The 23,573-nt window shown below is 39.7% G+C and overlaps 1 protein-coding gene across 1 annotated transcript in view; it reads right to left on the bottom strand.

Moving 5' to 3' along the window:
- Nucleotides 1–23,573, bottom strand: part of LIN28B (lin-28 homolog B) — an 87,745-nt gene that overhangs the window by 25,506 nt on the left and 38,666 nt on the right. The window contains exon 3 of the mRNA XM_074864741.1: nucleotides 13,637–13,821. Coding sequence (XP_074720842.1) covers nucleotides 13,637–13,821 — 185 coding nt within the window. The remainder of the gene's footprint in view (nucleotides 1–13,636; nucleotides 13,822–23,573) is intronic.

Raw genomic sequence — 23,573 nt, 5'->3', positions numbered from 1 at the left:
CAGGGTTGGTCCTGCCCCTTCAAATGCTCCCTGTTTCCCCTACGCCTGTGGAACTCTGGGGGATGCGGGCCACAGCAGGTTGTGGCAGTACCACTGGGGATGTGGGGCACACCCGGCAGCCCTTGCAGCTGGTAGAGCTTCTCCAGCCACCCTAGTGAAGTGGCAGGAAGGAAACAAAGTGGTGGCTGCATCCGTAGGAACAGTCCATGGGCTGCTGCAGTCCACTACAGCTCCTCCTGCTTTCCCTTCTCTTCCTTCCATGAAGGAGGAAGAAATGTGATAATTTTGCTCAATTTCCCCTCTGGTGCAAGTCAGGGCTAAAAGCTGCAAAAACATTTTGGACTTTAGAGGAATAGTTTGGAAAGTTATAAGCTTGCAAAGGGGTTTAAACCTCATATCCTTCACTATCAAAGGAACAATAATAATGCATAGAGGTTAGACTAAGGCTTACAGAGGCTGTCCGCTTGAGTTTAGCTGTATTTTACAGTACTTTAATTTAATTAGTAGTCATACTGATAGGAGAAGTACCATAATCCATGCACTGTTAGTGAGATATCCATAACTCTTTGTTTTCTTTCCTGCTAGGTGGGTTTGCACGCTGAAACACTAGTCTGCCTTTTGCATGTGATACTGAAACCACTTTTATTTGCACTTTAAACAAGCAACACAAAAACGTGATTGCTTACACAAATCCTTGAACTTGCATCATTTTCAGATGTCGAAAGTTATCTTTTTCTAGATAATATCATCTTTGAAATCAGTTGTACAGATATTTTTCTTCTAAAAACACATACTAATGAATTTTTGAACTATGACAGACAAGAACAAACTGACAGTGCTGTGTTTTCTTGTAAATCAGTTTATAATCTATTAAAGCATATTCCTTGGTGACGAGTTTGCATTGGAAAGGAATTCACATTTGAAAAGCTGTAACAAAAAGACATGATTACACACGTTTTTAAGAATCACAGTCAGGAAATTTTAATATGGGAATAATTTTTCCCACGTACTGAGAGCACCTGTATTCTCCAATGAGAGCAAGGACACTTCAGCAGACCATAAGCAAGATTCAGGTTCCACAACACTTACTATTGCTGCTTGTAAGAAATAGGGCTAGCCAAGTGCATACAGACTGTATGATCAGATCCTGAATTACTACCCTAAAAAATGCTGCACAAAAGCATTTAGTATACAGAATACATAGTGCATTTATACTGAACAGGCATTATGTTTCTCCAATAAAAAAAAATTCTTCAGTGTTAATGTTCTCAAATAATATAAATTGCTTGCGTCAACAAACACAGTACAATTAGCTTGTTACCCTTAAACTGAGTTTAAAATAAGCAAATTGTTTGATGACTTTGATGTTTTCCACCCAAAATGTGCTGGCTAATTTTTCCATTCCAGTTCCCATTCCAATCTTTTAACTGCCTTAATCTCTTGCCCTCAGATGTTGACCTCCTAAGAACAGAGGTCATAGGTTAGCACAGACAGACCTCAAAAGATCTGGACTATCAATTCATGCCTGAAAGATTTCTCTTCCACAAAAGAACCACTAAAAAAGCAAATTCCAAAATCCAGCTCCACAGGCTGATAAAATATAAACTTGTTGATATGTTACATTCATAAATATTCTAAAAAGGTTGGCTCTAAACAGGATGCATTAATTTCTGTAGGATACAAAAATAAATAAAACCAATGGCATCGACATGGAATAATGACTGAACTTCAAAGATAAAAGAGGAAAGCTCTAGACAGGAGAGAATTAAGAGTCGGCATCTTTAGCCACAGTTATGTACGTTTTAAATGTTTCTAATCTCTACATTTGAAAGTAGCATTTTTCCACATCACCCATTTTTAAACATGATTTGTTTTATTATAAGAGTGAAAGTTATGAGATTAGTTGACTCAGAAAATGAAACAGCACCAGTTCATACAAATTTTACTGATTATTAGTGAGACTACTACCTCATTTTCTTGCCATAATCAGCCATACAACAGATTCCTTGCTGCTTGTTTGGTCAATGAGTGTACAGCTCTCATTAAAAAAATGCCAGATGTTTCTTTTCTAGGCATAAATGAAATGTATAGATTGTAAAGGAGAAAGATAGCTTCATGAGGCTCCAGTGAGTTAGAAATACAGGGCTAACAAGAATGAATCTTTTGATAAAATTATTTCAGAGCTCCACGTAAAATTTGTATGTTACACAATGTATATAAGGACAAAAATTCTGAAAGTGAAGTGCGTAATGATACTCTCACATTTGATAACATAAAACCCCATTGAACTATTTAACAAAACATGAATTAAAATACTGTGGATTCTTTTTTGACTTAGAAAACTAAAGTGCTTAGCACATTTTAAGTAATTATTAATAGGAGACGTAGGCACATATTCCTAGCAATTATTATGTGAGCAGCTAACCATGATTCTCCAAAAATATATCAAAGCACAAAAACATGGAAAAATGAGCCTGATCAACAGGAAATTAAAGATTTTTCATATACTTACTAGAAAGAAGTGATTCACAACAACTCGGGAAAAAGAACGTAAATAAAATGAAACCTTTAAAAAGGTAAAAAAATAGGCTTACATCTGAGCTATATACAATTTCTAATCCTATTGCCAACTACTGATTATTTCCTCCCATTAATGGAAGAAGTAACGCTGCATAATTTTATAGAACAACTCGTCTTCATTATGCAGACAGACACACACACTCTTTTATTAGTTTAGCACAACAAAAATGCAGAGGTACTAATTTTAAACACTAGCAAATCTAAAGCTGAATTTGAAACATTTAACTATTTCAGTTTTTTATATTGGTCAAAAGATATCCATTTATCATTGAGGAAATCAAAGCGTTCTGGTTAAACTTTGGTGCAAAGGCTGTTGCAACATTAATTGCAGACAATGAAATAAGAGCAGTCTGTAGTTTGCTATTGTTTTCAGAGCTGTCTGAAGTGAATTAAATGCTTAGCATTTAAACTGTCCAACAGCTAAAGGAGTAAAACTCCAAGTAACTTCTAGGCTAAAGAAAGCCATTCAGCATAAGACCAGCGCAGTTGAAATCAATTTCTGTACTTTCAACTATTCACTGTAAAAGCTCTAGTGCCAGGAGACTCAACACCAATAAGATTATAAATGAATGGAGATCAAAGAAAGGAAATTGTTTAGCTCACTCCCATATTTCATAGTGACCCTTCACAACTCTTTCCTCCTTAGCTGTTCCACACGTCTGTTACTGAGCAAACCCAGCTCCCTCTACTCCATCAATAACGCTGGCCTCAGCTCGCTATTCCTCCAGCTCGGCCACGGCCATCTTTGTTCTCTCTTGCACATGTACATGCAATTTCTACTGTGAAGCCAGTCTCTTCATCCTCGTCCCACGGTGTCACAGTACAGTTTCAAAGAAAAAACAGCCCAATTCCCCAAGCCTAGCTGCTAGTCAGAGGAACATTCAGGCTAATTTCTACCCATTACTTACAAATTCAGCATTCTAAAGAGAAGGAAACAATTTATGATGTAGTAACAGCCGGTGAACAAACATGCCAGTTCTACATGGCCTTCTCTCATTTGCTGCATAAAATATGTTATTGTATACTTCTTTAGCCTACTCAATTCAATGCTTGGGCTCACCACTAAATCCAGCTAAGTCTTGAACACAATACAGAAGTACTGACTTTGATGCTCTCACTAAGATCTCTTCATGCATTACAAATACTAATTACTTTGCAATGGCTCTATGAAATTGTGTGCTTTAATTAGTGTCGATGAAACGCACAGGATTCTGGAGCACAAGAAAAAAAACACGAAATGATTTTCCAGAGTTGCCTTATTCTAGGTGCCCAATTTGAAATACTAGACCCCCATAGAGCACTTACTATTTTATAGCACCCAATACATTTAGGGCAAAGCTCAAACTTAGCAACTGTTACAGCTGGGAGCATTTGGTGGTTCTGCAAAACAAACTCCAGATGTGTCATGTTTGTCACCCAGTAAACAAGGAACACACAATAAGCAGACTACTGCAAAAAGTCCCATTTCAGATCAACCCTCCCAGATCTGCTGGAATCACCTCATTCTTCACAAGGCTGCAAAACTGGAGCTTACATCCCACCTACACTTCAGCTCCTTGTGCATTAGCTCTCGCAGCAATCTTTCAAAATGGAGGAAACTCTGATTCAATCTCTCTTTGTGCCTGAGGGGATTCAGGCTTCCCTGCACTCCCTGAAGAGTGCCTGAACTACCAGCTCTGAGGTGATCATTTGGACACTGAGAAAACTCTGTGCTTCTCATATTGACACCATGTTCAATGGTTTGTCCTCACTTCAAGCCCCTCTCTTCCCTCTCCTTCCTGACCTTCCCTGTGTTTGTGCTTTCATATTCCTGCTCCTTCCTAATCTTCTTCCTATCCATTGTCTTTGAAATATCTTCCTGTCACCCTGCCTGAGGGATCATGGACATCACAGGGGCATTTCTATTTGAGCTCCACTGTCTGTTCTGTGAACAGCTTCCCATAACCAGAAGAAGCAACTGCAAAGTCCCACTCAGTCCTGCTACTTCTGGATGGAGGATGCCACATCACTGTGCAGGGGTGGCTTAAACCACTACTTTTTTTCCAAAATAAACTTACCTTTCCTTGTGTAGATATGCCCTTAAACCCACAATTTCTTTCAGGACTTAGCCTATGTCTTACTACCTGCTTGAGAAGTGCTCTAGCACACTGCAGGTACACTTGGGGGCATGGGGGGTGTGCACAGTGGGAATAGCAGTAGTGTGCCTGCACCACCATCATGGAGATGACTACCTCTGTGACACATTCCTCTTATATAATGAGCTGTTGAGCTTCTTGACAAAATAAGATATTGAAGTAAGTTCACATTTGTAAATGATTCATATTTAAGTAGGTTTGATCTTTAAGTGTCAAGGACAGAAACATGAAGCCACAGCTAATAAAAGAAACAGCTGTAGTGATTTGGAATTATATTACTGCACAGACTTTATTAATTTGAAGTTAAAGGGCTCCAGAACTTTTATTCCTTCTGAAGAGCTTCAGATTCATCAACAGCAGTAAATCAAAGGCAACATTTTGGGAGTATCTGATTTAGCAGCTATGCTATAATTCAGTTTTCTCCAACTTTCAAGTTCTTGGTATCTTTTTCAACAGGCCAAGATATAGAGCAAATTTTCCCATCATCTGAAATCATCATCAAAATCTTTCCTTAGTGTTATATATTTATTACATACTTTGAGTACGTTTCCTAGGTCATGTTGGAGTGCAACACATCAAGAAAAGCAAGGAAATGCAACTGTTTTCCTAAAATAAAATGGATTTGGGGTTTAATTATTTACACTGAATATTTTTTTAGTAAAATATAGCACAGACTATATGCATCTTTTTAAAAGAGTTTGTTCTCCGAGCATTTCTGCTCCCAGTTCATTGATAGCTCATGAGCAAAAAGCAGCACAGTCTGCAGTCAAGGTCAACATCAACTTAAAAAGAAATTTCCACAATCGAGGAAATCTTTTCAAATAATGCCCTCTTCCCTACTACTTTCAAAGCACAGGCTTATCTATTTACTGAGTTGGGCCCTGAAAATTTATGCACTTTTTTGTTTATTCTTGTCTACTTGAAAGTAGTATATTAGTATAGTTGTAAGAAATTTAACAGCGAGAGAGAAATTTGAATTAAGGAAGAAGATAACAGTTATATTAGGAAGAATTTTAGAAACAGAAATTATGTTTTGTACATGCTACTGAAGTTACGCATAATCTCTGTTAAATTGAGGAAAGTTCTCAATTCTTTCTTGCTCCTAAATTCCTTCAGATATGGGCAATTATTAATACAGGTACAACTCCAGTGTGATCACTAGGCGTATAGGTACACCATACTAAAGACCTGGTACTTTACTGTAAATGAGAGCTCATCCCTTGATGAAAGAGGGTGAAATACTCAGAAAACATGAGGCCTGAGAAGACATCCAATTAAAGAAAAATATTCTGCATTCCGAAACAGTGTATGTACTTAAGAAACCCATCTGCTGTGCAGGGACAGCTTTACTCTGCATGAGGCTGCATAAAAATGACACCTTCCTACTCGCTTCAGCTGTTCCTTGTATATTTTCAGAATTGTATCTACTTACTTTAGCATCAAATTTGGATTTCTTATTATAAACACTATGAAAAATTTGGGACCTATCTCTTCTTAACTGTACATGCATACAAACAGACACCAAAGACAACTTTATTCAGGCTCTACTCTGTTCTTAATAAAAGCTTGCAATGAAGAAAAGGCTTGGATATCAGTGGTATCACTGCCACCAGGTTCCCAGCTCTTGCTTTAACACAGAAATTTGCATTCACTTGAAGAACGTGAACAGCCCAATCAGAAGGCACATCTGATGGAAAGGAAGCACATATTTTTGTGTGCTTTGTTGATTTGTACACCTAAGTGCAAAGCCCCATTCCCACCTGCACCCAAGCGAGCAGGCTGAAACACCACATGGTCATGCAAATTCACCAGCAATACGGGATCTGAAAAGAGCCCTTACTTTCAAGTTGCTTCATGATGAATTTGGTATTACATTATGTGAAACCAGAAAATGGCCTTTCAAATGAATGAGGATTTGCCTGTATTACCACCCAGCACACTACAGTGTGCCCGGGGTACCCCCAGATAGCTCTAATTGACCTTGGTCTCAGAAGCCACGCAGCTGGCTAGGGATCAAATTAAGCTTTGTAGCCTGTAACTAACTATGGACACTTGGCTTTGCAAATTAAACAATGTTCTCTACATTTAAAATTTGGAATGGGGTTTCCTCCATGTCTTCTGAAAGACAAAACCGTTTATTCGTGTATTACGTACACATACTGCTATGCACAACTGTAACCATTTCTACACCTAGCTCCAACATTCAAGTACTTATCCTTCAGCTCTGCATAGCCACATTTATGTGGCTCTGCTAGCCACAGCTTGCTGTCTTCTGAGAGGCGCAGCTTTCCTGCTTGTGCTCTCACTCTGGGGTACTTACTCTACCATAGCTCTACATGTGGCATTTCCAGAAGTCTGAAGTTTAGCTACAACCTAGGCTGGAGATGAAATCATGCCAAATAGGGTATGGTCCATAGATAGTGGCAGTTGTTTAGTCTTTCCTCTCTTAAGCCACCTTTCTTTCATCTTTTGGTGAAGAACATACTTGGTCTTGGAGATCTGATTCTGTTCTCATCAGGCTGGATGGACCAAGTCCTGGAAGCACACTGTGTGTTTGGTATGCAGGAAGGCTGTGGCTGCTGAGCTCCCTTAAACACAGATGAATAATGCAGACTCTACCAAGGGCTGTCTAATGAATATATGCAGTAACACTTTTCAGAGGCTTCTAACTTAGACTTGGATGGGTCTGCACAAAACCAGGCAAGATTAACCCCCTGCCCTAGAGATCCATCTCCAAGCCAGCTTTCAAGTCTCTGATCCACAGCACCAAGTGGCAGCTATTTTAAAAACTTACCTATGTTGTAACCCTATTAATAAAGCCCTCTGTTTTTACATCACTCTTGGAAAAACCTGAACTGTTGCTAAACCATCCAGAACGTTGTCAGCCTGAAAAAAAGAGAAAATATGGAAAGCTTTGTCCCTAATGATTGCAGTCCAGCAAAGATACTGGAGTAGTGCAAAGCTCTTGGGCTCTTTGGGTTTTTTTGCTGCCTTCTTTTTTGTTTTATCTAAATTTAGCAGCATTCTGCTGCTGCTGTTACGAGCAGTTTATGCTAGTTCAGTGGCTTATTATGGCACAGTCAGCAAACATCAATAATAAGATCATCTAAGAAAGCACACTCAGACTGGTGTTATCCCCCTTTCTAGCCTATTGTCTAAGTGTGCAAATTAGTAACTATATCAAACTGTGCACAAATAGTCTCAAATTTTGCTCGAGGATCCAAGAGGAAGTTGCATCCAGCAACTCAGGTACTTAACACATCATCTAATTGTCTTTTGCAGATTAGGTGTTGATGCTGAAGAAATGCATAAACCACTAATTACCAGAGATGGAAAGCTATACCTCCCTATTTCTTAGAGTCTCTCCTTAAATACATCCTCCTGTTGGAAAGAGGATAGTAGGCCAGAGGGACCTCACTTCACATGGCAGTTTTCAAGAGAATAAAACTATGGTGGTCTTTGCAGTCCATAAGCTTAAGAGGGTCTCAGACATCACTGGAAAGGGGAACTAAACACCCAACAGAATCACTGTGAAGCACTGAAAAAGCAAACAGCCAAGAAAGTGCCCTACGGCTGAAAAATGGAAAAAACAAGAATAAAATAAATTCTTACTGTCTAAAACTAGGTGAAAGAGAGTCAGGGAGGTGGAGGAAGTGTTCACATTTTAATTTATGAAACACTGCCCTCAAGTAAGGTCCTTTTACAAGGCTTTATTTTTAAGAAATCTGTGTAAAAGCCATGCAACTTCTGCATTACTTCTGTGCCAGCTTCCTCTTTAGAAAATGGCAGAACTGTGAACACAATCGACCTTGGACAGAAGCAGGAAAATTCAACCCTTTGACAGTGACATGCTGACACCATTTTGTGCCGAAGCCTACAACTCCCTGAACTTTTCATCCATCTCTGTGGTCGGCTGGGCACTCTCACTTTGTCTGCCCCTCATTTCACCCCAGTGCTGTTCAGGACCTGCCCAAAGTGGGTCCCCAGGTCTGGTGGAGGGCAGGAGCGGATGTGCCCCCTGCATTGTAGATGTGTGCCGTGACCACCAGTGCCTGGTCCTGCCTCCCAGCTCTTGGGTGAAGGGACTCTGACAAGCTTTTCCCATCAACTCAGCCCCATCTATCCGTTAAGCATGTTTTTTTATGAGCTTATCCCATTTCGGTACTAGTTCAGGGCTCTCCTTCCCAGCCTGTACCACTCCCATTATTCACATCTCCTTCACAGAAATCTGCTCAGCTCGAGCTGTAGGAGGTTCTTCTATGAAAATTAAATTATACACCTGAGCGTGATTCAGTCACTAGACATGGAATTGATATAATCTCAAATTTGAAGTGACTTTGTATCACGTAACTTTGCTGTTCTAAACTAGCTCTCCTAGTCCTGTTAATTTCGATCCAAATGTCCTCCACAGTACTCCACCAGTGTCATCTCTGCTTCCATCACACCAGTTTAGTGGCTGTTTGTGCAGATCATGAGCTTTTACAGAAGATTTTTAAGATTTGCTTATTATAGTCTGACTTCAGATCATCCACAGAATGTCTTCAGATATTAAATCCATTTTCTGTCTGACTCAGACACAAACTAATTTTAAGTGTCAGTTCATCAGGAACGTATTATATTATTTAATTACAGCCCCCCTTCCCTAAGTGACTGTATTTCCACCCAACTGGTTGTTTAGAAATATGTTTTCCTTCAATTGAAAATTATGCTTTTGGTCATGTCCAAGAGTTACTGGCAAATACACTTTATTACATCTTAACACAAAACCACTTCTTTTCTAGTTGTTCCTCCTTTGTAGAGGTCTACACTGGAAAAAGGTTTTTGAAGTGTTCATTGATGCTGCAGTGCTCATTACTGTTTAGCCAACTGAGCTAGAAATACACAGCTATTTCACTAGCCATACTCCCAGAACATAATTCAGCATCACCGTTTATCCAATGGCAATGCTTTGTTAAGTTCCCTCATTTCCAGCAGCTCCCACTCCCACCCTCACAGTTTACTTGGAGGGCTGTGCTATAAACCAAGTCAGTGAAATGTTTCATGTCAAACCCAAAATCTCACAACATACTGCTTATTTATTACATGTTTAAATCCAAACCACTTACTGATAGAGGTCACCCATGCTAGAAAGCTTCCCCGACACAAGTGTGATGTTAGCAGAGGGTAGCATATGACTGAAATGTCATAAATGAGAACTGGAAGATGTAGCTATAAGCTTCATTATTTCTTTCTTGTCCCTTCCTTCTTGCATTATTTTCTTGCTTACATTTTGGTGTAAATACTTCAAAACCAAAAAAGAAAAAGAAGTTGTCATCCTCCCCGCCCCCCCCCCTCCCCCCGCCGCCCCAAACATTCCACATGAAGCAAGTACCAAGTTGAGCAGATACAGCAATACAGACACCGCTGAAAAAGTATCTAACTTTGAGCTCCTACTAGGAATAGTTAGAGATACTAGATAATACATCTAAGTTCCAAAGACAACTCTGCCTTCTGTGAGCATCATGCATTCTCTTTTTCAATATTGTGCCAAAAGGTCTCTGGGTCAAATTTATTTAAATATACACTGCGCTAAAGAATATTTTCCCAGCTACATGAATTTATAAAAATCATCTTAAATAAAAAATTACAACTGATAAAATGGTCCTTTACCAGTTTCATTTTAGGTCATATACAAACACTGGGAGTGTTTGTTTAAAACAGCAAAGAAAATAGGAGCACAATTCTTTTTCCTTCCTCCAAAGTTTATTCTGAGATGGTGGGCTAGGTTCTGATTTCATTTATTCTATTCTAAATGAAGATTTCACAGACTTGTCTACAAGTTCATAAGCAGGTGATTAAGGTGTAAATTCAGAGTATTTTATCTTTTCTGCATCAGCTCCCCATGGTCATTCCTAGAAAGCAGCATAGCGTGCTTTTGTGTCAGCTCACTGTCAAAGTTGAGCAAAACACAGTGTTTGGCATGTGTTAAGAGATCCCACAAAGGGAGTTGCAACCTGCTGCAGTGTAACGAGTCGCAAATTCATCCCCTGGCTGACTTAGGTAGAGGCCAGCCCTGCCACTTCTGAACCCAGCACCTGTCAGATGCAAATCCCAGCTGAGTCTCATTTAGAAACCTCCACTCTAGCCCAGATTACTCTAGACACGGTGAAAAAAAATATATATAAGATACATGGATATTACAATAGCTTAAAGTAGGGTCTGGGAACCTAGAGCCTCCAGGCTGCTTAAAGCCACAACTTCATTTCACGTGGACAACAAAAGACTCCCTTCCTCATACTGGCATGTGCTAGCACGCTGGCTGAGAAAGATGCTGAAGTGGCCAATATCACTGACAGCAGCTACGAAGCCTTCACACCTATGTTACAAAATTAATGTGGCCCACAGTAACGCTGAAGGGGAAATATTATCATAGCAAGGTCCCCTCAGCAACAATACTCTGCAAATCACAGAGACTGAGTCTACTGTGGAAGCCCCACAAAATCTACAAACAAGCATCAATATTGGTAACCTCAGTGTCATGACTTTTTCTCCCTCTCTGCTTATACTACTTCTTTTCCCTTTCTTTTTCCCACCTTTGCTATCTCTAACTCCTTCTGTCAGTCTTCCCTTCTGCCTTAATACACCATTAATAGAGTCAAGGGATCCATTCAAATAGGATCCATACAAAAAGATGCACTGAGGCTGGTCCTTACACTATTACATTGATAACGTAGAAAAGAAATGAACACGAGAAGTTGGAATTAGCTTTCATAAATGGAGGCAGTTATCACAGTACAACAGCAATCTTCAAGAAATTTTCCACTACACGTTAGAGATGCACTTTTTTTATTGGTTCAATCAAAACTCATTTTCCTTCAAGCAAAGACACTGCTCCTCACTGAGTGATAATGTCAGTGCTACTTCAAACATTTCAAATGTCAGACTTTTTTGGTGTCTTATGACTTAAGCGTAAGAATTTTGAGACAGAAGTGGGTAGATGTTTTTGCCCACATTTTCATATTCAAATCAATTTATTTTTGAATTTTTCCTTCTTTAAAGGCAAGTGAACATTAAAGTGTACACTGTCTCATAGATCACCCCTCTGCACTGTTCTTCAGGATATATCTGTTCAATTTTTTCTATGCTTTAGCTAAGAAGAAACATCACTGAATGTAGGATTCATCTCACCTAACGTTAGAGACTTGTAAGGGAAGTATCCACAGCATTGGAGCTAGGCTCCCTTTGCAGTCCCTAAAGAGAAACAGCCATAAGGCAACATTCATCCCCAGTATATTAGATGCTTGCCTAGAATGAGATGAATTGCACTCTGGAAGTACAGCTTCCATTGAGTGCACTGTGCTCTATAGATACCTACATTTGTTCAAACCCCTGTCTCCTTCAATACGTAGTTTTTCCTGTCTACTTACAACCTGTCCATTTAAACGTCAAGGTTTTTGAAGCATGAACTGTCTTCCTTCATATATATGTGCAACAAACAGGACAACAGTATCATGACTACATGACCATGGCCTTTATTTGCTGCCACAGTATGGAGTATCAATAACAACGGTAATGCTAATACCCTGAACAGATTAGTAATTATAGTCCATGGAAAACCAATGGTTTAAAGAAAAACTATATTGGAAGCCTAGCTCAAAAAAAAAAAAAAAAAAAAAAGATTTTTCACAGCCGTTGGATGCAACACAACTCTTGAAAGGCCAGATATGGTGAGCAATCAAAAAGAAGGCTTTGTCCGGCTTACAAAGTCTCTCCTTGTGGTTATGGACTCTGATCTGTTACAGCAGCAATAAATTTTGTTCATGGCCTTTAGCTTTTACAAAGAAGGTGAAAGAGGCACAACTATCATGTTGTCTCCAGTCCTTAATTAAAAAAAGAGAAGAAAAAAAGCGCAGCCTTTTAACAGAGGTGGGGACAAGTGGGGTTCATCTGTAGCTAGCAAAGGCTTCTGATCGCCCGTTTCCTCGAGGCTGGGCTACACTGCCTTTTCATGTGATCCTCTCTTTTCCAAGCTACTCTTTGCTTCAGAATTTGCAATGGAAGACAGCCACCCCTCAGTCATGCCATACATGAAATAGTGCAGGCAAAACTTGGCTGTTTGGATGTTCTTATTAGGATCTTTCACAAACTATATATTCCCCTTGATTTCAGTCATTACAGCTACTGGGCTGAGCAATACCATGAGGAAAAAAAGGGAGATTCACCTAAATATAAGAGGTTTTGGGCAGGAAGGCTGTCCTTGGGGAACCAGGTGCAGGTGGCTTCGAAGTGAAGAGGATTACAGAACTTCAAGCCATCAGAGGCAGAAATAAAGTAAAACATTGCAAGCCAGACTGCTGCACTTGTGTGTAAAGGAGTGTCGCTCTCAAAACTAACTTGAAATTTGTAAAATATTATTACAACGGATCCTCAGACCGCCAGGCATTAAAACCTTTGGAAACACCTGATACTCTCTCTGTTCACTAAGTAAAAATATAATCAAATTATGTACATCTCAATCCTGACTGCACCACTTAAAACACTTTCTTCTGTATAAAACTACTGACGCACAGTTTAAAACCTCACTGCACACAACAGTCTCTTTACCATACACAATTCTCACCTAAACAGGACGTTATTTCATCTGTATTCAGACTGACCTCTCTTCTCAGTCTAACAGCATTATTTTCAAAATAATATTACATTCCTTTGCAGGCTCCATCTAATTCAATAAAACCTTCTCAAGTAAAACCAATCAAGTGGGTGATTTATGTAGTTGTACAGATACAGCTTCATAAGTTTAATCAAATTACTAGGCTACATGTAAAAGCCAAATTTACATAGAAGGGTTTCCTTTCACAAATGAATAAATGCTGAAAACATAATTTCAAGAAAAACTTGCAAAGAAAAAAAAAAGCAGGGGAATAGCAAAGTAAGGTAATTACCTATCTCCCTTTGGTTTTCTTTTTTGTACTGTCTTCCCTTTGGGTCGTCTTTCACTTCCTAAACAGGGGCTCCCACCAGGGCCTGTTACCCGTATTGATTCAAGGCCTTTTGAAGATTTCTTAAAAGTAAATTCCACTGGTTCTCCTTCTTTTAGGCTTCTAAATCCTTCCATGTAAAGCTTGCTCTGCAAATAGGAAAAATACTCTTGGTTATCATTGCCTTAAACACAATATTTACATTCATAATCAACAGGACAAACTATCCTGTCTACTATCCTAGAATACATACAGGTTGAATAACAGTTTCCTCTGTGTAAGCTATAGCAGACGATACTACAGATTATAGTCCTGGGTACACTGAAAACACTATTCAACACTAAACAAGTAACAAGACCCTATTTTCAGTATCAGCAAAACTGAAATAACATTTTCCTTTTCTGTGATTAATGCTATAGATACAAGAAGCAGAGAAAATGCTGCATTCTTAAAACTCCTAACAGGCATCAGGAACTGAAAAGGCTTTTTTAACAAAATGGAAAGAGCAAATGTTCCCTTCAGAGCTAATTTGGTTTTGATCAAAATTATCATAATTTGTATTCTTTATATCTGGGACATAGCTCTGCTGCTCTGAAAATGAATCAAAGATACAACAAGCATGAGAAACTGGAGGCACTCTGAACAAAGTCCACTGAAACGGCCAATTCAAATATCCCTAGTGAGCTGCTAAATTTCTGTTCACTACCCCAAAAATCTTATCTAGTTAGCATGCTTTAGGTATGGATTTGTATTTTCATTCACAGAAAAGGAAAATATTATCATCGGGACAAGTGAAATACATACTGATAAATATTTTGATATTACACTCTAGCAGCAAGATCTTGGACAAGCTGAAGTCAACAGGAGCTCACCAATGATACTGATGCAATGACAATTCTCATCTCAATTCCTAATAAAATCTGTACCATGGTAAGTCTACATCCCAGGACAAATCTGATGAATCAAACTCGTAAATAAAATGATCATCAAGTTAAGTGAGACAATTCGGGAAGGGTAGATAAAATGATAAGACACTGGTTGCACTAAATGTTTATTTAAGAAGTTACACATTACATGAACGAGATCAGTTGGACTCACAGAGAATATTACAAAATCCATCAATTCCCAAACATTTGAAGTTTTTGCAGGAGAGTTATGAAACATGCTTTCTTCCTTTGCTCATGAACTTTTCATAGCAAAGAGAAAAATGTTTCTGATTGATTCTGAATTTCCAAAGATTTCTAAAGAATCTTGACTGCTTCTTACTCTGTTCTCTGGCATTCAGTTGGCTGAACCATGGTGTCAAGAAGGGAATCTTCACTGCAGGTGCCATCCCACTCTGTCACATGTCAAAAAGAGCCGAGCAATACTTGACTCTTCAGTCACATCTACTACCTGATAACATCTAGGAAGTGTGTTCAAATCAGATGGCAATCCCTGACATGGGCTCCCTGTAATCATGTTATGGGTATGGGAGGTCTGCAGCACCAAGACACTGTTTTAGCAGATCACAAGAACTGACACGTACAGAGTTCATAATTCATATGCAGAGAGGGAGCCGGTCTCTTCACAAGGATGCGCGGAGAACGGGACAGGGTAACAGACCTGAGCTGCTTCAGGGGAAACTCCATCCAGACATGAGGAGAAGTTGCTCACTATGAGAAGAATTTGAAACAGAGAAGTAGTATAGTTCCCTTTGCTGGAAATAGCTAAAACTCAGCTTAACAAGGCACTGAATAACCTAATCCAAGGCCCTGCTTTCAACAAATGGTTAGACCAGATGATCTCAAGAGGTCCCTTCCAACCTAGACTTTTCAGTGACTCAGATATCTTAATCTGGAGCTGAATCACACCCAGTGAGACTGGAAAACAGGATTCCAGGTCCTGGCTCTGCAGCAGAAGGGGGGGACCTGTGTCACTTAACTTTTCTTTGTCTTTCTAAAAAGGGACACCACTGCAAAAGCCCATTTTCCACAGCAGTAATAGATTAATTTAAAAATTAAAAAATAATTGGTTATGTTTATTTTAATGAAACCATGTGAAAGCTTACGCATTTTGCTTCCAAAAACCCCAAGTACTGGACCAGCTGAGTTCTCAATCTACTCAGCAGCAACCATTCATAAAGCAACAAGGCACTACCAATGCCAGTCTGACTGAGGGACTCAGTTGCTTATAATTTTTCCAGCAGCCAAAAGTAAGCAAGAACACAGCTCCACTGGTTAGGATGAAGGCTGTTTTTGCAGCTCTAGTACACATGGCTCTTCCACCAAATGTTGTAACATTGTCAAGCATGAGACAAATAGTTGACTTTCTAGGTGAGAGGTTGAGCACTATTTAAAAAGGGGGGGATGGTATGGGGTGGGGGGATGCACATGAAAGAAAAGAATCTATAACATTTAGGTTCCATAAATCATAAACTTGACTGTTTTTTGAAACGAAAATACAAGGTATGGAAAAGGAAGAATGCAAATTTTCTCACTTATACAACTGGAAGACAGTAATTCTACATAAACCAATGAAACAAACCATCCAGGAAAGCAGTATTAATTCAAGCAGGCCCTCCACTTTGAAATGTCTGTATAGCAATAAGGTGATCTTTGTTACAATGAAGAAACATCAAAGTTCAGAATATGCCCAAAGAAGATACCACCACTCATCAACTGAAACAACAGATTCTGCCTGTGGCATGAATCCATACCCAGGTCCACTCACACCTCTTCAGTCTTAATAAGATTTCTCCTGGTGGCTGCTGAAAAGGAAAGAACTGAACTACATGTATTTTGTCCCAAACTAAAACATAGTCTACTGTTCCAAAACTAGACAATCGTGACAACATGGGTGGGTGCTAATCACAAGGGGAACCTCAAGCAGATAAGCATAAGCCCTTACTTCTCAGTAATACTGAACACGGCGTGAATGCTTTTGTCTTTTTGTTTAATTACAACTTAATGAAGATATAGTTAAGTCTCAGCAAGACTTACGCATTTTTCCTGAGTTTCACTGTTATAAAACAAACACCAAAAGACTGACATTTGATATTGCACGTAACATTATGTCTTCTACTTTACTTCAAAAGAAAGAAGTACTTATTTAAAATGCAACCTAAACCAGGGCATTATTAGTACACTAAAGTGTTTTTTATTTTTTTTTATTTAACTTTTAGCAACAACTTTTATTTTCAAACAAAGCACTACTTTTACAAGTGGGATTTTTAAATATATTTAAAAGCCAAAGTAATGGAACAATTATGCTTTCATAAATCACATATTATGTGAGTGTACATTTTTTTGCATGTTTGGTTTTTTCAAGCACTTTTAACACCAGAAAACGTTGGAAAAAACCCACTCCACTGCACAGTACTCTCCTTGAACACATCTCAACAGCTTTTCAATGTTATAGATGGACTTGATGTTGTCTGACTTACTGTGTAAATGTATACTACTATGCTGTCAGCCAGCTCATGGTGAGATTCTCTGACGGTGCAATAACAATTCAAAGCCATAGTGAAAAAACGGCATTTGGAAACCAGCAAAACAAATCTAAAACCTGAATCCCTCTTAACTTGTCTGAAGAGCTGGACAAAAAATGTCTCTAAAGTTAATAATTTAATGTTGAGAGACCTAGCTTCGTATTTTCCTCACATTACTTAAACAAATAAAACACACACAATTAAAAGCAGCCAGAGTTTCAAGTCAGCGAACAATTTCTAGAGCCCTGAATGGGGTTTATGGGCACACCGCCAATGAACAAAGGGAAAAACTTAAAAGCAACATGCTTTTCCTCCTTTCTCTCTTTCAGCTGTCAGAGACTTTGCTGTTATTTTTACCAGCAGTCAATACAGTGATTTCAGACTAAAGCTTTTTTCCTTTTTCTTTTTTAACTTGACAGGGCCGTTTCTATTTTTTTTCATAGGTATCCTATTATTTCTTGGTATTTTACCCTATAACATGAGGTCTCACACATCTCTGCCACAACCAGTGGCTTGGTCCAAAATACTGGCAGTTTCAGAAGAGCATTAGCAACAACAAAAAATAAAGAGTGAAAAAATCCATGATCACAAGTTCTTGGAAAGCATTTCCTACTATGAAACAAAAATCAAAACGTAAAACATATAAACTGTATCAGCAAGATGGTCCCAAAGAAAAGTACTATTTCCTGGGCAGTGTCAGGGAGTGCATACAACTCTCAGTCGCCCCTACAAAAGAAAGGAAGTTTGGAATTAAGCCTCATTACAGGGGCCCAATCACCTCCGATATTTATGCATTACTTTTATTAATGTGTGGGGAGGGAAGGGAGAACAGGGTTCCCACATGCCCTGCCTCACAACTCTGCCATTTCTAGTCAGGGCTGTGAACAACTGCTGTTGCAGACATTAAATTCTTGGGGGGGGCGGGGGGGAGTTATTTGGTGGCATTCTGCTTAGATCTTTTTTTTCTCTATATCTCTCATTTCTGCCCCTTTTTATCTAGTGATTGATTGATTGCTCAGTACAATGACCAGATGCCACCAGTATGACAGGTTTCCCAAAGTAAGAAATCAGTTTTCCCTCCAAAATTATCTACAATTAAATCCAGACATGAAGGAAAGCATATTCTGAAGCCCAAGTGCACTGAAGATCGTAAGAAACTCTCCAAAACAACCTTGTACAGTGCGTCAAGAATCAGCAACCTTTGAGTAAAGCAAGAGTACAGAACAAGAGGACACAGAAGTAAAACAATTTACACTGGATCTATACTAGTGCTCTTACCTGCATTAGGTCAAAACCAGAATGCAACTGTTGTACATTGCAAATGTTAAGGGAAGCACTGCAAAATACCATCAGCTACATGATACAAGTCCCACTGTACAGACCTTTGCTGTCCACCAGAAGTTCATTTTAGGAGGTTTGTGAAGATCATGTATTTTTGCAGGCAGAATGCTAAACCAGACAAAAAATCCACTACACTGAACAACAGCCCCTCTGAGAGCAACGCATAGCTCTGCTGCACTGACACAGAATTTGAAGGCCAGGCACCCACAAGACAACTCGCCCTTGCTCCCACTGACCTCAAGGACTTTTTTCTGCTCCTAGAGGCTTATCCTGCACCAAATCTGGCATTTCTTGGTCCTCCCCATAAGCCAATTTAACTCACTAATCTGACAGGAAACAAACTCAGTTTAAAAAGAGGGGGAAGGACAAGAGGAAGAGGAAACAGGGATAGACTTTTGTTTTTCCAGTGAGCTAAATCTGTTCAGAGAAAGGTTCAATGAGCTCCAGGGCATACACAGTAGAAATGGCAACTTTTGAGATAAGAATGTGTTCCTTAATATTTTATGTAAAAAAGAAAAATCTAGTGTTACTTTTTTTAAAAGCACAACATAATACAAATTAGCTTTACTTTAAAAATAAAGCTATAAACCACTTTACTTCACAAAGATTTGCACTTCAGCTCCTAGGCAGTGAAGAGCCATGTACACCACATGTATACAATGTTTAATAGATAGGGTGAGCTATTGCTAGTCACTTTACAGTAGGGAAAGAATTGGTACGTAGGCAATAACTGCAATGCAGCTGGTACACTGCAATTTCACATCCTTAATTTCTTGGAATTTGTTTCTGTCTTGAATTTCCACCTCTACCGTAGTCATTTTCATAACCTTGTTTCCATTCATCATTCTGTCACTGTCCCCACACTGTTACCCTTCTTACCGAGAAGTGTGAAAAGGTATATTTAGCTTTCAAACAAAAGGCTTTCTCTAATTCAAAACCACCCTCCCTATACAACAGAAGGATTTGATCTTTCTCAATTTATTTATATGTCTAAAGAAACTTTTACTAATCTAAAGAATTTTAAGTAAATTCTAACTCAGGTTAATATTTTCAGTTCTTGTTCCACCACAACTTGCAAGAAGTGACTTCCTTTGATAATCTACTCCTCCTTCCTTTCGCATTACCTTTTCTCTTTTGTCTACTAATATCCCTCCCAGGAGAAGGTTCTTTGCTAGAAGAATTAGGTAATTTTCCACAACTATCCTTTTCCTTTACTTGGGATTCAAGCTGAACCTTTCCTCCATTTAAACCTCCGGTATTTCAGCTCACCTACGTTCACTAACCAGTTCTCCTAATTTAATTGCCTTAAAAAAAATTGTTACTGGCTTTTTATCATCCCATTTAACTTAAACCAAATTAACCCAGTTCATGTTTTGTCTTCATTTTTTAAATAATCAGTTTTTCTATAAGGTCAGCAATTCCTTCCAAATCTGAAATAACACAACTTCTATTCTGAATTACTCTTTTGGTAAGAAGACTATTGTCTGCCATCTACAGAAATACCACATAATTATAATATCATTTGTGCTTAAATAAGGATCTGACCTACTACATGGCCTACCTAATGTTACTATTCCTACTAGTATTCCTCTCTCATAATAATATTACATTGTCTGTACATAAATCCTAAACTAGCGGTCATGCCTATAACAGGCCTTTCAAAATTACTTCCCAAAGTGAATTTGATCAAACAGATTCTGCTGCGTCCATGCTACTGTTTGTTTCTTTACATGGTGCCACTTCATTCACAACACCTTACTAATTTTCTGCATTATTTTCAGTATTTGTGTTCAGGCCGTGACTGCTATTTGACCGTGTTTCTGCTGCCTCTATATCTGGTTACACATTTAGCACCAGCTGTTCTAGTTTTGTATACTAATGAAAAGAGCCTGGATAATAAACATCTTATTTGCTTTTCCTCCCTGACCTCATCCTCGTTTTCTTGCTATAGTAAGTATATTTTTTTGTTAGTATAGCACCTACACATCTAGTCTTCTACTACTAGTTTCCCCCCTTCCTTTGCTCAGACCATTTGAGTTACTGCATGTGCAATTCTCTTTTACCCAATTTTCCTTCTTCTGTGCTTTAACACCAGGTGTGAAAATCAAGCCAGCCTCTTCTCCCATTTCTTAGTTTAAGTATTTTCTCATCAGTCATGCTAGACACAAGATATGAGTCTTAGGACTCAGTTCAGTCAATTCAAAGAAACAGTTCTTCTTCCCCCACCTTAGTCTCACATTGACTCAGGAAGAAAACCGTTTACCTCTTCTTGTTAATGTCAGGTTTTCTGCTGTTTCTGCTCCTTGAATCAGTTCTATGTCGACTCAAAAAAACCTACCAGCACACCTCAACAGAAGACACATGAGTGTGCAGCCATGGCAGGTAAAGCTGTCCTGTGCAGCACCTTGCCCATTTACCACTTACATTGCCTCAGTGATCTCCTGAAACCACATTGTTAATCTCAGAGAGTTTATAATACCCTCTCTAAAGTCCACCTATCGAGAAACATGTTTTTCTCTTGACAGTCTCCCAATGGTCAAACACCTCCAAGCTCCCTCCTCACTAGTGCTCCCTCACTACTGGCTGACCACACTGTCCTCGGGAGCCCCACAAATCCCCCCAGGATGGAGGCCCTTCCCCTTCCCTTCCTTCACTCACCACTGAGCTATTCCACCCTCAAGCAAGCACAGACACTTCATGCAACTGAAACCACCTCATCTTCTGTTCCAAATATTCATCTGCTGTAAGGCAGTTTTGCAGAAGCCCAAAGGCTCTTTCCACAAAAATTAGGAACAAATGAACATGATATGTTTTATGCATTCAATAAATAGGGCAGATTATCCTCTATTTTCATTGGGAGGAGGCACTTTTTTCCCCGTTTTTTCTTCTTTCATGAGACAAGGGCCTGAGGTCCAGATGAACAGGCTCTCCAACACATCCTGATATTCAGTTCATTTCAGTGAAGCGTCTCAAGTGCAAAACTTCCCGATGGGGGAGAAAACTAGCATGACTGTGAGCACGATGTACCTCTTCCCCTAACAACATGCTGTACACTGAAAAATACATGACAATGGTGAGCTGTGTACTTTCGTAGTGTCCACCTAAGCAGAGACTTTTTCAAGCCTCCTTTCTGTTAAAAACCCAAACCTTCAAGGCAGAGGTCCCAAGCTATTCTTGCAGCTTGTCTTCTATTATCTGAAGAAAGGAGATGCCACACACAGTCATAGACCTTTTTTTTCCCCTCTTCTGGAGGGAAAAAAAAAAAACAAGGGGAGAAAAAAAAAAAGTGGTGGCCACCAGAAAATCCGTGAATGCCACCAAGTCCAGTTCTCTCATTTCTTCCACATGGGATACAAATACACTGAAACCTGCATGATGGATGTGGCTGAGCTGTCTCCTGTCTAGCACCTCTCCTATGAGTTTAGTGGTGAGGACAGAACACAGTATGGCTATGATTCACTCATTTTAAAAAGCACACTGAATATAGTGGAACATAGTTCTTCTCTAACAGATCTAAAAATCAGTCGATTTCAATGTAGATCGTCCCATAAACACAGGTGAAAGTGCAAAAGCACAGGAAGACGCAATGTACAACCCCCACAGTTTGCTGCATTTTTAAAGTACTGAAAACGTACTCTGGTAGAAAGCACAGACTCAATGGTAGAAGTTATTTCACCTAAAACTAAACCACAGTTTCCTCCAGATTACTGTACCTTTCTGGTGTCATTAACCACATTTTCAGAAACAACTGCAGCACCTCTATTTTCCATGCCTGCCCTATGATGTCTATAAGCTTTGTTTCTGCGCTCCTCTATACACCCCCATACAAGGGAATGACAATCCCCTATGCCAGGATGTTTTAGCTATATAAAGGTTTCCTACCCACCTCCCTCACCACCTCCTACCATCCCAAGGAACTGCATATAACTAAAAAGAAATTAGGCCCAGATTGTGCTCTGCTAATTCAGGTGTAGCAGGATCTCTCTCTGCACATGCATCTTTCCCTTCCCTTGCACGAATGTGGCCTGAAAGAGAGTCATGTTTTCTTACTGCAGATCCTTAACATCTGTCTCTGGGAAGCTGACCTTAACCTTTAAATTGGATACCAGTAGTGAAAAATAGTACCAGGAAAATATTGAGAAAGTGGTTCATCCACCCTTTGGCATCCCATCTTTACGTAAGAAAACTGAGTGGTTCACGTCTCACCGTTAAACAGAAGAACGGCTAACACTGTGGGCAACTACCAGAAGCCACAGGTTGACACTGAAAAAAGGCATTTCATACAAACGATTCAGCAAGTCAGCAGTACAGAGGGAGTCCTGAACCTACTGAGACAGTTCAGATCACCCTATTCTCATAGCAAAATATATCCCGATTATACTGACCTGCCTCTTTCTTCCTGAAAGCGTGGTGTAACAGGTGGCTACCAACAACTCTGCAGACCAACAGAGGAATGAACAGCAGGTTGGGGAGAGGGTAGCTGGATTGTGTTGGTAGATACAGGTTAATACATACCCAGAACAAAAAGGATCTTACTTGTGATCGGTAAGTTGAAGTAGGACTGTGGGGAGGAAGAATGGAGGTAAGAGAGAGGATGATGGTTGGATCATGCTGGAACTCAACAAATTGACTTTCTCAAGGGGCAGGGGACAGGGTGGTGGAAGGGCTGGGCCATGCCAGAAGGTGATAACCTACAATGAATAGGTTGGGGAAATGGCCTGGCTGACGATTTGGGCTAAAACTGATCTGTGGAGAAGAGCTGGCTGACAGCTGCAGTGGCTACAGGTTCTCAAAGCCACAGGAGAGCCAACTCCTATCTTCCCAGGCTGCAAAGGCACAGGAGTGGCTCAAGTCCCAGAAGCAAAACAAGGATTTGCAGTCCAATCCTGACTTGGACTGTGCTGGCAGTCCACCCCTGCCGCTACCTCCTTTACTTTCTCCTTATCCTCTGGTTGGTCCCAGCTACCTATATAGGCTGGAGCCCGAAGAACTGGTCCTCATACCACCACCACCACCGCTCCCAGGCCCTGGGCTGAGAAATGGAGCCGGCCAACCCAGCACAGTGCCACGACTGCAACGTCGTGGATCCTC

This window comes from Strix uralensis, chromosome 3 (assembly GCF_047716275.1).
Source record: "Strix uralensis isolate ZFMK-TIS-50842 chromosome 3, bStrUra1, whole genome shotgun sequence".
NCBI classification, from domain to species: Eukaryota; Metazoa; Chordata; class Aves; order Strigiformes; family Strigidae; genus Strix; species Strix uralensis.
This window is presented reverse-complemented; position numbering and strand designations above follow the sequence as displayed.